The 16,259-nt window shown below is 38.1% G+C and overlaps 1 protein-coding gene across 6 annotated transcripts in view; it reads left to right on the forward strand.

The window, feature by feature from the left end:
- Positions 1–16,259, forward strand: part of WDFY3 (WD repeat and FYVE domain containing 3) — a 325,015-nt gene that overhangs the window by 143,527 nt on the left and 165,229 nt on the right. For 5 of the 6 annotated variants that reach the window (XM_069093019.1, XM_069093035.1, XM_069093044.1 and 2 more), the window contains exons 11-13: positions 3,045–3,238; positions 9,068–9,525; positions 11,973–12,056. In XM_069093019.1, the coding sequence (XP_068949120.1) occupies positions 3,045–3,238; positions 9,068–9,525; positions 11,973–12,056 (736 nt within the window). The remainder of the gene's footprint in view (positions 1–3,044; positions 3,239–9,067; positions 9,526–11,972; positions 12,057–16,259) is intronic. The other variant, XM_069093053.1, reaches the window with a different exon arrangement.

Raw genomic sequence — 16,259 nt, forward strand, 5'->3', positions numbered from 1 at the left:
CGCTCCCGAGCTGCATCCAATCAGAGCTGCAGCAGTGAGTGCGTCATCCTGTTCTTCCCCAGTGATTTGCTTGCTGGCGCCATTGAGGGCAGTGCCTCGGAGGAGATCTGAGGCAGGACAACATAAGCCCTCCCCTGAAAATAAGCCCTCTGGTGTTTTTCTTTCCAAAAAAATTAATAAGACAGTGTCTTATTATCGGGGAAACACGGTATGTGCCAAGCACTGTGCCAAAGGCACAAAGAAAGGGTAGCAGTCTAATGGGGAAGAAGGCAGACACAAATAACTAAGTACAAACAAGATATGTACATGATAAATTGGAAATAATCAAGAGAGGGAAGGCACTAGCATTAAGGAGGATCACGATAGGCTTCTTTCTAAAGGTGGAATTTGAACTGAAATTTAAGAGGAAGCAAGAAAATGAATTCAGTGTTGGATATGTTGGTTGAAGATGTCTATGGAGACATCCACTTTGAGAAGTCCATTAGGCATTTGGAGATGTGACTGGAGGTCAGATAAAGAGAAATGCGAGTCATATGGCAAAATGATTAGTACCCTCTTATATATGACTGAATGTTTTTGAAATGTGTATTCATCCTTGCCTTTATCTGGGCTAAATACTGACTAAGCTAATAGCCCATCATTAAGGATACTCTCCTATAATCATTTTAAAACGTCATTGTAGTTTTCCTTTAAATCCTTCCTAAGTTTTGCATCTGTAATTACAGAGATCAGAATTGTTCATAACCCCTTAGTAAGAAGGAATGCAGTTACTAAGGAGCATATTTAGTATTTCAGCTTTAGCATTCTATTGCCATGTCATCTTCATTAATAAATTCATAATCTTTTTGCTTTTTTTTTGCTTTTGGGGGAGGGGAAGTCAGGGCAATTGGGGTTAAATGACTTGCCCGAGGTCACACGGCTAGTTTTGTGTTAAGTGTCTGAGGTAGGATTTGAATTTAGGTCCTCCTGACTCCAGGGCTGGTGCTCTATTCACTTTGACCCCCTAGTCTCCCCCATTCTTTTTGCTTTTAAAACTGATTGTTTTCAATGTATGTAAATTGTATTGGACTAACTGAGCTCTCTTTGTAGGGTAATCAGGTAATTGCAATTCCCTTTCTAGACTTTTCATGTTCTTTGAATTTTCTTTTTCTTTCTTGGCAAAATTTCTGAATTCACTTAAAATTTTGTTTTGCAAATAATGTCATTATTTAGAGAATCATAGAATTTTAGAAGAACTGAAAGGGACTCCTTTTTAAAGGTATTTAAAATTGTTTCATACATGTGTGACAAAAATTAGCAGGAACTTTTCCTCATTATTTCTAGAAACTTCTCAAAATGAATTAAATGAAGTACCATTACAAATCACTACCTTTTAAACTGTATCACTTCTCTAGCCCTAACATTTAGTTGGATTGTAAATATGTGATGAAGAATGTAATGATTAATTCAGACATAATTAGATTAATATTAGCTAGCATCATAATTTAAAGGATATTTTATTCTGAATCTTCTCAGATTTCTCATTTACATGAAGAAAAATCTGTTAATATATCTATAGAAAGATTGACCTTGGCTTCTTTCTTTTAATCACTCTTCTAGTTGGGGAGTACCTGAAATAATAAAGCAATGAAAGTGTTGCGATATTATTGTACTGCAAGAAATTACTAAAGGGACAGTTTCAGAGAAATCTGGGAAGCAAAATAGGAATTGGCAGAGTGAACTGAACTGAAACAGGAGAGAAGTATCTGTTTTTCAAGGCAATCTTGAAGCCTTACTGAATAATCTTCTTTTACCAGTTTTTAATTTTTCTTATTTATTTATTTATTTATAATTTTTATTATATTATATACTTATATACATAATATATTATACAATACAAGATATTACTATATAATATTATTATTATATAATCATATATTAACAAATTCTTATTTATCTCTAAAAATGTTTTGATTTTTCTCTCTGGCTTGGCCCTAGTATGTTTCACATTGGAGGATAAGGACTGATTTCTGTAGTGATGTGTTAATGTATGTTGAGCAAATTCATCCCTGCACTGACATTTTGAGGAGTGTGACCCACATATTATTTGTAACCACCTAAGGGTTGTGTGTGACTTCTCCTTTTCCTGGTTCTTTTCAATTAACGTCCATGCTTGTTTATTGTTATTTCCATTTTTTCCTAAGAATATAACACCTGCTCTAGGGCGACACTGCTAACCCAGACTAGCTGTCTTGGGTTGGCTCAAGTTCCCAGAGTGTGAGTGGCTCCCCTTCAGAGCTATGTGGCAGATGGCAGGGGTTGAGGTGAGGAAGAAGGTTCCCAGGTCTCTTCCACAAGTCATTTCCACTCCTGGATGACTGAAATTAGTTATTTAAAGCCCTGCCTCCCCCTCCCCCCCAAAAAAAGGTGTAGCTAATTTATTAGCTCAGTCTGTTATCTTGTTGCCTTAACTGTCAGAGAAGTGTTCATTAAGGGATCAGGGCAGGATATTTTTTTTTACCATCTTAAATCTTATTTTAATGGACACCTTGTAATGACCTTCTGTGACTACTGTTTTCTGAGGTGGTAGCTTCCTCCCTTATGGTAACAAACCATCATGCCCCTTCCAGTGGTTTATAGGAGTTTTTGCTTTCCTGGTCACACTGTGAAAGTCATTCCATTTGAATCTGGTTCATTATTATTGTTATTACTACTAATAATGATAACGATGCTCATGATTTTTATATTATACTGTACATTCCCAGGTTTCTACTAAAAGTATTTGAATAATTTGGATTCTAATTTGTGGGCTTCTGATCATGTGATTTGTCAACTAGAATTCTTGGGAGGCTGAGGAAATAAGTTTAATCTGTGCTAGTAATGTGCAATCAACTTTAAAAAGGCATTATTACAGTATCCTGAAGTCTTCCTGGTTTTAAACTGGAATTCAGTTTAAAATTTAAACCTAAACTTCTTTACAAAAGGGGAACCACAGTTTCATTTGAAATATTTGAGGAAATTCTAAACTGTCCCATTTTTGTGTGTTTTTCACCTCTTGCTTGAAGGGATCTTCCGGGAATTTGGAGGTGCAAGGTGTGCCCACAATATTGTCAAGTATCCTCAGTGTAGGCAGCATGCCCTGACTATCATCCAGCAACTGGTGCTCTCTCCCAGTGGAGATGACGACATGGGCACTCTCTTAGGCTTGATGCATTCAGCTCCACCCACTGAATTACAGCTGAAGACTGACATTTTAAGGGTAAGTTTGGAAAGTGTTGTCTTTGTTCTTTTGCTACAAATACCTTTGATTCTTTTTAGTTAAGTTATTTATTGCCTTCAGGAGTGGGCTGAGATGAACTTTTCAGATTGTAGTGAGGGTCATTGTGTAAAATCCCATGGTTCTAAAGGACCAACTTTGTGACACGTAGCTGTGGGAACTGAGCTCCATCACTGAGTGGGAGACATTCCTCCCTAGATAATTACATCATTCAAGAGTATGTCCCAGAGCAGTCAGCTTAGGGCTTGTTGATAGAAACAAGGGTTATGACTTGTGACTTAGGATGGTGCTGACCTCGACTTTGGGGCTTGCCTCTTATGTATTGACTTGGTTTACTTTCTCCTTATGATTTTGTAGGTTGGGCTGCTATTGACTTCTCTCTTTTTCATCTATCACTTTGTCGAAGTCTGCCCACCTTTCTCTGGGCTTTTCATATTCACCATTTGTGATCGTGTAGTAGTATTCCCTTGCATTGCCAAAACCCTCTTGTCCATGCCCTGATTGTTAATCACTAATTTGTTTTCCAACTTTTAGTTATCACAAACAATGCTACTCTGAACATTTCTGTTCATATGGACTTTCCCTCCTATATAACCTTCTTAGAGTGTAGTCTTAAAATTTGAATCTTTGGGTCAAGTGGCAGGCAGGATTTATGACTTTTCTTTTCGTAATTCCAAAATAATTGAAAGAGTTTACAGCTTCAGGACAGTGAATTACTGCCACTGTTGTCTTGATGTTCCTGTAACAACATTCCTAAACATTGTGTGTGACACTTCTTAGCCCTGGTTGGGAGAAACAGATTACAGAGGAGAAGAATGACTAACTCTTTTTACTTCTATAAAAATGCAGACACAATATTGTTGAATTTTTAAATGTTAAACTGAAATTGTTATCTTAAAAGACCCACCCATTACTTCCTTTTGTTTCTTTCAGTTAAATTCTCATCTGTGGTGAGATAAAGTTTGCCATTTTTTTTTTATTTATTATACTCTACCTTCAAACTTGAATAGAACAGAGAAAAATAACTTTGAAAGAGAATGTTAATTTAAAATAATATCTAACTTTATATAATATGTTTAAAGTTTTAGAAACAGTTTTACATATATTTTCTCCTGCAGCCTTGTGAGGCATAGATTCTATTATTACCCCCCCCCCCTTTTTAACAGCTTAGGAAACTGAGGCTGAGAGTGAATAAATTACTTGCTCAGGGTCACACATTTCATAATTTTCTGTCACTGGATCTCACTGTAAGTATTCCTGGCTCCAAGTTTAGTACTTTGTACCTCCAGCATGATAAATTCGATTGGATTCATTCCTAGGAAAGTGAACAAGTCCAAATTACTATCAACATTTACTAATATTTGCAAATTTGAAGTAATTTACTAGCAGCAATTTAAGCAGCAAAGGGGAACAGATGGTTTTGAAAAGGTTAAAGAAGCCACTTGTTCCATCCATGTTTGTGTTTGGGAAACAGTGGTCTCAACATATAGCCTGAGGGCACTTTGATTTCCAGAGGTCATGGTGTTGTCCATTTAGAGCTCCAATGAAAATGGACATCATCTCCTCCAGCCCCCTCATTTCACAGATTAGGAAATGAAGAGACTGGCTGAAGGTCACACAGGGAGGAAGTGTCAGGGGCAGGACTGAACCTGAACCCTCTCTACCCAATCCAGCCTTCTTCCCACTCTTGTTAAAAGTGCTAGAAGAAATCCTCCAGCACACTGGGAGAGTCCTCTCTGGAGGCCAGGAAGCCACAGGAAGTCTTGGATTCTGTGGGCATGATCATGCTGATGATACCAGAAGTCCATCAAAGTAACATCAGAAAACAGACAAACCCAGGTTCAATGTGGTGGCAGTTGGTAGCTCTGTGCAGTTTTGTTCTTCGCCCCTCACTTCGGTGTGGGTTTGTAGGAAGGGGCAGCAATGTTAAGGCTGGCATTTAGATCCCTTTTCCAAGCTGCAGTGCGAACTCAGGAAGAACTCGTTCTCAGTGCCACTGGGTAATTTTAAAATGTGTTAGTAGAAGCGAATGTGGCGTAGCAGACATTGCCACTTTCTTTAAATGTACTTTTCTAATATGAGGGATGTGGCTTCTTTTCCTCTCCCTTACAAAGGAAGGACATTTTTTTGAAATTATTTTTTAGATATTTAATAAATAATCGAGCCTTCACCCATTAAGGCCATAGTGCTACATCAGATTATGAGGTATTGGTGCCAACCTTGCTTCTCAGAGCTTCTGCCAGCACAATATACTATGGCGTGGTTGATCCTGTGATGCTGGAGACACTGCTGTCATGGCCTAGGTAGAGTCTGTGGTTGTCTGTCAGACTAGCTTAGCTGAATTTATGAGTCTTAACCTTAGGAGATTGAGCACGAAGTGATTTTGTTTTTCCCCTTTGGTCATGATGATTCATAGAAACCATTTCCTAAGGTATTAATTAGGAAGGATGTGATCCATGCTGGTGGAGGAAGTAACCACAGCAATGAAATCCCAGGCCCTTGAAGCTTTGAGGTGAGTGATAGACAGCAAAGATAGCAGCTCAAACAGATTCCAGTTATTTCATTATTTTAAGGATATTTAACATTATGCAAGTATTCAGGCATTATTAATAAATACTTTCATTGGATCAGAATTAATGCTATGTCTGTTGCAACTACATTTTACCTGTTTTTGAAAAAAATTAACCACAGTATTTGATATCTGTAGATGTGCATATTGGGTCACCTGTAAATTTTGAGTATAGTCATCATAAAGTTCCTCATTTTCTACTTTCCCCCAAATCCTCCTTTCTTTCCAACTTTCCTGTTACAGTCCAAACCCCACCTTCCCAGGCTCAGGGTCTTTATATCATCCTTTATTTTATTCGTCTTTGACACCCACCCCAAAAATCCTAGTACAGGCCCTCATCACCTCATGCCTAGACTGCTGCAGGAGCCATGTCTTGGTCTCCCTTTCTCTCTTATATTTTATCCTGTTCTAGGCATAGGCTGCTCCCGGCACCCTGGCTTTTCATTGGCTGTCTCATGTGCCATCAGTGTTTTTCTTTACCTCTACCTGCTGGCTTCATTCAAGACTCAGATCAAATTCCACCTTCTGTAGGGCTGGCCTTTTCTGGTTCCCCTACCCTCCCACTGCTTATTCTACCTTCTGATTCTTTTTTTTTTGGATGGCAAGGCAGTTGGGGTTAAATGACTTTCCCAAGGTCACATAGCTAGTTAAATGTCAAGTGTCTGAAACCAGATTTGAACTCAAGTCTTCCTGACTCTAGGGCTCCTTCTATTTATAATGTATGTATCTTGGATGTGTGTCATCTTCCCCCATAAGAAAATGGGTTCTTTGAAACTAGGGACCTTGTTTTTGCATTTATTCTATCTCCAGCTCAAGTACTTAATAAATATGTATTGACTGACTTTTTCTTACTCATCTCCCAGATCAACCCCTATTCTTTATTTTTGTACTTATTTAGTATTTTATTTTCCTCAGTTACATGTAAAAACAATTTTTAACATTTGTTTTTAAAACTTTGAGTTCCAAATTCTCTCCCTTCCTCCTGTAATGTTAATGGGATTTAAGATCTTCCCCAGCCCATTAATAGGCCTCAGGTGGAACCCATTAAGGGAAGCTTTCTTAGGGGAGGCTTGCTTATAGGAAGGCTTTCACACCTTTTACTAATTTCTAATTAGGCACTGAGTCCGGTTGTGATGCCTTCTGGCTCTGAGAAGTGTATATATATTCTGAATTGGTATTTTGCTTTGAGGGCTCACTTACGAGAAGGATCTTGTGATTCTCTGGTTGAGATTCTGAGTGGCCCCATGTTCAGAGCTCCCCAACTCCTCAGATGTTAAGGCTCTCTCAATCCAAGTATGTATGTAAAGTATATAGTTGATTAAGGCAGTCAGAACTCTGTTGGTCTTTATTTCTCTGCTTGTATTTTCTCTGAAGTTCAGGGTGCTGACTTTTCCCTTGAACTAGTGAAAGTAATTTGAAAAGATTGTTGACCCCTTAAACAGCTATCTTTCCTAGTAAAGCAGTTCTAAGAACCTGTGCTAGCAGCCATCCTGGGGATGCCAGTGTGACTGCTGCTATACCTCCCTCCCCACCTCCACCTTATTGGGAAGGCAAGCAATTCGATATAGATTATACATGTGTAGTCATGCAGAATATACCCATAACAATCATGTTGTGAAAGAAGACATAGACGAAAAAAAAAACCTTGAGAAAAATAAAGTAAAAATAAAAGTATGCTTCAATCTGTGTTCAGATACTGTCAGTTCTTTCCCTGGGGATGAATGGCATTTTTCACCCTACGTCCTTCAGAGTTGTCTTGGATCGCTGTATTGCTGAGAATAGCTCAGTCATTCACAGCTGATCATCTCACAATATTGCTGTTACTTTATACACAGTACATTTCACTTTGCATCAGCTCATGTTAAGTCTTTCCAGGTTTTTCTGAGAGTATTCTGCTCATTTCTTATAGCACAATAGCATTCCATCATAATCACAGACCACAACTTGTTCAGCCGTTCCCCAGTTGATAGGCTTGGTTTCCAATTCTTTGCCACCACAAAAAGAGGTGCTATAAATATTTTTGTATATGTGGGTCCTTTTCCTTTTTGTTTTTTATCTCTTTGGGGATACAGACCTGGTAGTTCAACCCCTATTCTTAACTTCACTGTTTCTATTAGTAGTACTATCTGTCTCCTGTTCTCTCAGGTTAGAGATTTCCACTTAACCTTTGTTTTCTCTTCCTTTATTTAAAACATTCAGCTATTTGCTATGTTATATAAATTCTACATACAATATCTGCCTTGAATCTGTCTCCTCCACATTTCTACTGCCACATCTTTGTTCAAGTCTTCATCATAGCCTTCTTTGGATAATAACATTACTCTCAATTCCTGTCCTTGTCTAAATTCTCTCTCCTTTAAGTTCATCCTGCACACTTGCTGGATTTTTCTTGTCTTATAGAAGCTTCTTCTGCTAAAAATGTTCAGTAGTTTCTAATTTAGTCTATCTTCTTGCATTCACGTTTGTCAGCCAGACATTCACAGTCTTCCATAATGCACTTAACCTCTATTTTCAGTCTTATGCCCTATTAGGCACATACATGTATCCTTCACTGTAGCCAAAAGTATTTTTTTTTGTGCTCTTCTCTAAGTAACATGTTGTGCCTGTCTGCATCTGCCTTTTCTCATATTCTTCTGTCCTTACTCCCACTGCCATCTATCAAAATGCGGTGTGTCTTCCCAGGATAATCTCAGGGACCTTTCTGAAACCTACAAACCATATGTGATTTCTTTATCCTCTCGACCTCTTGGACACGTGTGTGTGTGTGTGTGTGTGTGTGTGTGTGTATTTTTTTTTTACTTGCACTTATAGACTGCTTTTCTATTTGCTTACTTTGTCTTAGTATTGAACTTGGAATCAGAGAGACCTGAGTTCAAATCCCACCAAAAATTTATCTAACTATTGAAAATCATGTAACCTCTCATGTCCTGTTTCCTCATCAGTGCAATGGTGCTAATAATTCCTGTAGCACTTACCTCACAAGATTGTTGGGGGAATCCAGTGGACTACAAAGTGTTCTGCACACCTTAAAGTGCGATCTGTATATGCTTAAGTTCTTATTGGTCTGACCAGATAGTCCCTTGAATACAAGGAATTGTTAACTTTGAATCACTGTGGAGTTTGTCTTTAGGAGTTGTCAATGTTCATTGAGTTCAAACTAGAAGGAGCATGACTTAGTTCATCAGAAGGTATTGCTCCTTTTCATTTCTCTTTTTCATGGTGGTATTTTTGTATTTCTGTAGGCCCTCCTCTCAGTTCTACGAGAGAGTCATCGCACAAGAACGGTTTTCAGGAAAGTCGGAGGCTTTGTCTATATTACATCTTTGCTTGTTGCCATGGAAAGGTCCTTGAGCTGTCCACCCAAGAATGGCTGGGAAAAAGTGAATCCAAATCAAGTCTTTGAACTTCTCCACACTGTCTTCTGCACATTGACTGCAGCAATGCGCTATGAACCAGCTAACTCTCATTTCTTCAAAACAGAGATCCAGTATGAGAAATTGGCAGATGCTGTCCGATTTCTTGGTTGCTTTTCAGACTTACGGAAGATAAGCCCCTTAAATGTTTTCCCTTCAAATACCCAACCATTTCAGCGACTTCTGGAAGATGATTTAACATCTATCGACTCTGTCTCGCCCACATTATGGCACTGCAGTAAACTCTTTATTTACCTCTACAAAGTAGCCACAGATTCCTTTGACAGGTAAGGATCTACTTTTTTCTATGAATTCAACTGTTGGGAGTGCATGGTCTCAATAACTTTTGATATGTTTAAGCAATTACCATTTATTTTAATCTTTTTAGGATTTATATCCCACCTTCTTTCAAAAGACAGACCAACTTCGCAGTCTACCTTTCTGGTAAATGTCCCTGGTGTTTTAATGTCACTTGGTATGCAGTTTACATAGTTAGAATGCCCCTTCTCCCCCATGGGTAGAGATCACAACCTTTCCATCTCCAGGCAGTTTCAAGAGCTGCTTTGCTTATGCACCAGGGAGCCAGCCCTCATCTAGGAAGCTTCTCGGAAGCTAGTGAGGTGCTCCTTAGGCAGCAGCCACCCACATGTTCTGTCACGCCTCTGGAGCTTAAAGCCTCTGTAACTTGTACTATGGGAGGTTTTACTTGTTCAAATAGTTTCCAAGTGCTCAGTCTCACTTCTGTGCTCATTATGGGGCATCACGTTAGGAGTTTAATTGAGGATCAATTAAAAAAAAATCCCAAACTATCTGATTATTCTAGTGTGATATCCATAAATCCAGTTATGTATAGTTAATAACGTTGCACTTCTAAGAACTATTAGATGTTATGTGCTCTAACTGTATCATTTACAATTGGATTTTTAATTCCTTTATTCTCACAAGAATGGATGTACCTGGAGGGCCATGGGTATGAAACATTATGTAGATTGTAAGATTTTTCTGATAGTTTGGTTGGTTTTACACAACTTTTTTTTTTTCCAAAAAAAACCCTTTATTTTAAGCACTGGGTCTCTAGTAGAGGGGGGTAGGGAAAAAATACAATGGGAAGTATAGTGAATGTGAAAACAAAACAGAAGAAAACAATTTTAAAAAGAAGAATTACACCTGAACTTAATAGCTCTGAACAGCAGATGGAAAATAATCATCTTCATAAAAATTATTGTTGATGACTTTCTCTTTTTTCATTTTAATATCTTACTGAAATGGGATATTAAATACCTGTTATGATATACTTTGAAAAGTTATATCCAAAAAATGTGTTCTGAGAAAAATATTAAGGATTGTAATGAGAAAAAGTATAGCTATATAATACTTAAAAAGCATCTCAGTTCTTAACTTATCTCTTTAATTAAGATGTCCTAAAAATAACATGAAAGGAATGACATTGCTATTGCATTATCATCACCATCTGCCTAATGGTTATTATGGTTTTATTTGGCAAAATGGAGTTTTTTCATTATTTTCTACATGATCAGTACCAGATAGCCTTGATAAACGTCCTCAATATTTGAACACTTCTTTGTTAGTTAATATTCAAGGTACAAGTTTCTTTTGGAAACTGTTCATAACTTTTTAAATATTAATTTACTCTTGAAGCCTTCCCAAGTACTGAGAAAGAACTGAATCTTTAAGCTGTTTTAAAGAGAGAAATCTGTGTATAACCCAGATATAGTAAAATTGCCATGTCAGGTTTTCATCTCTTTTTCTAAAAAACATCCAGTAGTGCCTTTGATTTAAGGATGAAAGGCTTGAATAAAATTTTTTTTTTTTTATATTAAGCAATCAGGGTTAAAGTAACTTGCTCAAGGTTACATGGCCAGTTATTTCTGGGTGTGGTTGCTGACTGTCTGAGCCCGGGATTCGATCTCCAAGTCGTCCCAACACTGGAGCTGGTGCTCTTACTCGCTGAGCCACCTGGCCGCCCCTAAGCAATTGGGGTTAAGTAACTTGCTTAAGGTTACACGGCCAGGTGTTTCTGGGTGGGTGCTAAGTGTATGAGCCCGGGATTCGATCTCCAGGTCGTTCTGACACTGGAGTCGGTGCTCTTACTCGCTGTGCTACCTGGCCACCCCTAAAAAATATTTTTGAAACAATAATTGATATATAATTGACTTTGTGTTGAGAACACTATAATCCCATCTCAGTTTGTAGTTTATTCATGCTCAGATTTGACTTTTTTTCCTTGATGTTTTTTTTTCTTCTCCTTGATAAGATTCCTTATTTATTAGCATGGTTTGGCAAAAGGAAATTTTAGACATAACATATTATTGTATAGTAAATAGAGAGCTGTCTACGGCTTTAAAAGAAAACCTTTAATATTTTAAATTGCATGTAATGTGCCAATCTCCTTTGGTAAGAAGTTCCTTACTAGGACCTCCCATATATATATATATATATATATATATATATATATATATATATATATATATAAGGAAATGGAAAATATGGTAGGTAAAGTGGAATTGCTTTGTGGAACAAACATCTGTGCCATGCATGCCTTCCTTTTCCATGTGATGTGTGTATTATAGTAATGTTCTTTGTTGTTCTTGTGGGGTATAAAAAGTGGATTTGATTAAGCTTTTACTGGTATTCTTGTACAACTAACTAACCTCAGACTTCTTCTGCCATTTTCTAACCCCCTAAACCCCAATGTCTGTTTTGTTACCTGTAGTCATGCAGAACAGATCCCTCCTTGCCTGACAAATGAGTCTTCTCTCCCCTCTCCTTGGGGTACGCCAGCTGTGTCCAGGAAAAGGTACTGACCATCTAAGAGAAGGGAGCCCCTCCAGGCTCCTTTTCCTTGCTCCCTTTTGTGTTTGTGTGATCTGGTTTTGTCTTACCTCTTACTGCTTTTGGGTCTGGAGGACGTGCCGCTTCTCTCCTTTTTTGTCTCTTAATTTCTTTGCCACTTTTTTGCTTGTAAAACCAGTGGTTTTACAGGTTTCTCATGTACTTCTGAACCAGAAATCTGATTTATAGCATCAGTGAAATGCAGAGTCATTTGTAAATACACAGAATTATTTAGACAGACTTGTACTTTATTTTTTGAGCAGCCATGTTTTGTTTGAGGTGAATGAATGAAGAATTGGAACTTGGTGTCATTTGAATTATTAAAGCCCTTAATGCCTCCCTTCTCCCCTCTTTCTTTGAAAGTATGCTTTGTATATGGATGTACCAGAGAAAGAGAGCACATGAGGACACACTAAATGTGGGGTGGGAGGCAAAGATGGTCATGCCTTGGTTGTTTCAGATTACTAACAAACAGAAATCTTAATGTAGACATTTAATCAGTTAGGCTCAATCAGCTTTGCTGTGTTTTGCAGTCAGAAGGTTTGTTAGGCTAAAATCTGTGAAAAATGAACAAAAGCAACCTAAATCTTGAGGTCAGTATCTCAGATGAGTTCAGTTGTTTACTGTCCATCCTTGTCCTTTTTGATATCTTTCTTTGAAATATTAGCCAAGTTGTATACAAAGCTCAAAAGCTAAGCTGAAAGATAAGTGAGTAATTAATTAAAGGTGCATTTCAAGCATATTTGGGGCAGCTTTGAGGGCACAGTGGACATAGTGCCAGTCCAGGAGTCAGGAATACTCATTTTCCTGTATTCAAATCTAGTCTCAGACACTTACTAGCTAGCTGTGTAACCCTGGGCAGTCACTTAACCCTGTTTGCCTTAGTTTTCTCATCTGTAAAATGGGCTAGAGAAAAAAAAAAAAGACAAACCTCTCCAGTATCTTTGCTAAGAGAGCCCCAAATGAGACCACAAAAAATTAGACACAGCTAAAAAAATGACTGAAATATTTGAAGCTTACTTTGAAAGAGGAAAAAAACAAACTCTATAATCTTTACAACTTAATTATAGAAATAACCTGCTTTCTTCATGTACAAGTTAAGCTTCCTAAGTTTTAAAGACATTATTTTTATAGGAAAAGAAATGCTTTTCTTTCCTTAAATCTTGGGGCTGTGTTACTCTAATGTTTATTCTCATTTATACTTCCCATGCATCATAGGATGAGGTCAATTGGAAAGAGTGAGCCAAGTTTATGACAGCTAAGGGAGCTTCTCTGATCATAATGGAAGGTTAGGAGAACAAAGCCATGTTCATGGAAGCCCGTGCTTTGCTTGTTTGTTGACTATTGCCAATAAGGCTAATGCTTTTCCATTTTTCATTTTGATTATTTGTTTCGGTCTTAGTTTTATTCCTTTCCATTGGCATGTATCAGAAGACAGGGATGACCTAGGAGGTAAAGTGAATGTGGAATGAAAGTGTAGCCATCGTTAGCTCAGTCAGTGAGTAGGAACCATGTGATGCTTGTGCTGATGTGTATGTTTGGAGAGGCACTGTGGTGCAGTAGATAGAGCCCTCCTCCCCTCTCCCCACCCCAATCCCTTACCCAATGTAGTGGCAGCCTGCTCTGCCACATATGATCAGGCCTTAAAAGACCCCATTTTTCTATTCAGTGCCCCCCCTGCCAATCTAAAAACTCAGCTTCTTCAGCCATCACCATCATCTTTCTGGCATTTGTTTTTTTCCCATGGTTTTCTTCTCTTCTTTTTGCAAAGTCCCAGCTCAGGGTGTTTTAGCTAGGTCTGATTAGTCCCTGGAACTTTGTCACTTTCCAATATGAGCAAGGGTCAAGGAAGAAGCAGTCTTTGTGGCTTTCAGTCATCAGACACATGATCTGACTTGACGTTCTTGGACAAGGGCTCAATTCTTGCCTAGGCTTGCTTCTCACACTCTTGCCCAACCTCTGGCCATCAGAATAATTCTGTCATATGCTATTATCATGCACTCGGTATTCTAATTCAGCCACACCACTAGACACTTCCTGCTGCTGGGCCTTCCTTAGAACATGCTTTGCCTTGTGCCTGGAATGAATGATTTCCCCACTCAGTGAAATCCCTCTCGTTCTAAAGCCCTGCTTAGTTGATCAATCAGCAAAGTGCTGAGGATACATTTTCTCCCCCTCTCCTTCCCCCTAAATGAACAAACAAACATTCCTTTTCTCACTATTGGTACAGTTTGACTGAACCAAAAAGTATGTGACAGGAAGGCTGGAAAGGTAGGTTGAAGGTAAGTTCTGAGGGGCTTTATGTACAAATAAAGGTGTTGATATTTGATCCCAGAGGCAATGGGGAACAACTGGAATTGATTGAACACGGACTCATCTGTGCTTTAGTATCATTTTGGTAATTGTGCAGAGGAGAGCTTTGTGTTTGGAGGTCAGTTCCTTCATGGAGTGTCCTCATTCCCTCAGCTGTTAAGATTTTTCTTTTCTCAAATATCTCATATAACAACCGTCAGATCTTTCCCATTTACTTATTTTATAGCTTGTTTTATATTTATCTGTATATTTGTCTTACCCCTCTCCTAGAGGATGTTCTTAGTTCTGTTTATGTCTTGATTAGTTTGAGTGTCTCTAGTATTTTACATACTGTGATACATTTGAAAACTTTTGATAAATTGAATTATTCATCATTCTCTTTTTCCATCTATTATTTTACATGATTTAGGGCCTCCCTTAACCAATGGCTTATCTCCTATTTAAAGGACAACACTTCTGAGGGTGTTGTATAGAAGAAATAGATGACTGCTACCCTCCCTTCCATTTCTGAAATGCTCTGATTCTGAGCAATGGCTTTGGAATAAGGAGGACCTGGGTTCGGTTTTTGACTGAGTCACTTGGTAGTTCTGTGAGCCTGGGTGAATCACAGAAGCACTCTCACTCTGGATTCCACATCTGGAATGTGGAGTAAAAATACCTGGGGTCCTCATCTGCACTGTGGTGCTTGTGACATTCCAGTGAAACAGTGTATGCTGAGTACTCGGAAAATGAAACGTGAGTTATTGTAAGGAGAGGCTGCAAGGTGTGCCCGTGAGAGCTTGGGGTATGGAGTCAGGAGGATGGCTGGGATTTGGAGTCTGAATTAGACCATCTGCCCTGGCCACGTGACTTCATCTTAGTTGCAGGGCCATCATCTGAAGATCATCATCCCTGTAGCATTTACCACACTGGACTTTTCTGTAATCAAATGAAATAATGAACGTAAAGCACTTTGTCAACTGTAGAGCTCTCTTTGACATCAACTCTCTCATTATTTATAGTGCTAGATGTGTTCTTAGGGATGTTATGATTTCATTTAACTAGCATCATCAGTTTTCCTTTAAGTTTTTGTTGATGTATTTTGACTTATATTTTCTTCATTTTCCAGTCTCTCTCTACAAGCCCTCTTCTACAGAGAGGCATCCCTTGTCGAAAAAGAGGCAGGGAAAGAGAGTTCAGTAAAACTAGCCACCATGTCAATACCGGCATAGTGAGGCTTTCTTTCTTGGATCTGTTCTCAGACTTAAGTCTCAGGAAATTCAGGCCTCTTGTCTAAATTACATTATACGTTGGAATAATCTTTTGAAATTTTTTATTTGTTTTGAGGTGATAATGAAGCTTCTTTGTGCTTAAAAGTTATTGAAGTTAAAAAACAAACTGACATCGTTTGTCTGAGTTCAGCAACCCTAATTGGATCGACTTAAAGTGCTTTATCTAGTGGGTGTTCTTATAGTGAATGATATAACACATGTTCATTTTTGCAATTGGAAGTAAAATGCACAAGAGGGTTTTCTCTCTTTTCCATCATTTGAATAGTTACTTTAAAAGAATTAAAGAGTAAATATCCTAGATTAAAATATTCTGATGGAGTGGTGGTCTATAAAATTGTATAGTTTGATACTAAGGACTTTAAAATTTTTGGTTACTTTTAATTGAACTGTTAAGATTGATAACATACTTTAATTGAAGAAAATACTGTAGTGGACTACATTTTCAGTGAAATTAAATAATTAAACTTCTTTTCTGGGGGGGATGAGGGGGAGATGATGTCTTATTCCTACCTGGACAGGGTTATTTAATTCCTCTAGTGGAAAGTGAAGTTTGTCACATGCAGGGTTGGAACATCTCTCTTCTC

Source organism: Petaurus breviceps, unplaced genomic scaffold (assembly GCF_028583685.1).
Source record: "Petaurus breviceps papuanus isolate PSGF00001 unplaced genomic scaffold, PetGlider_PUasm1.0 126, whole genome shotgun sequence".
Taxonomy (NCBI): Eukaryota; Metazoa; Chordata; class Mammalia; order Diprotodontia; family Petauridae; genus Petaurus; species Petaurus breviceps.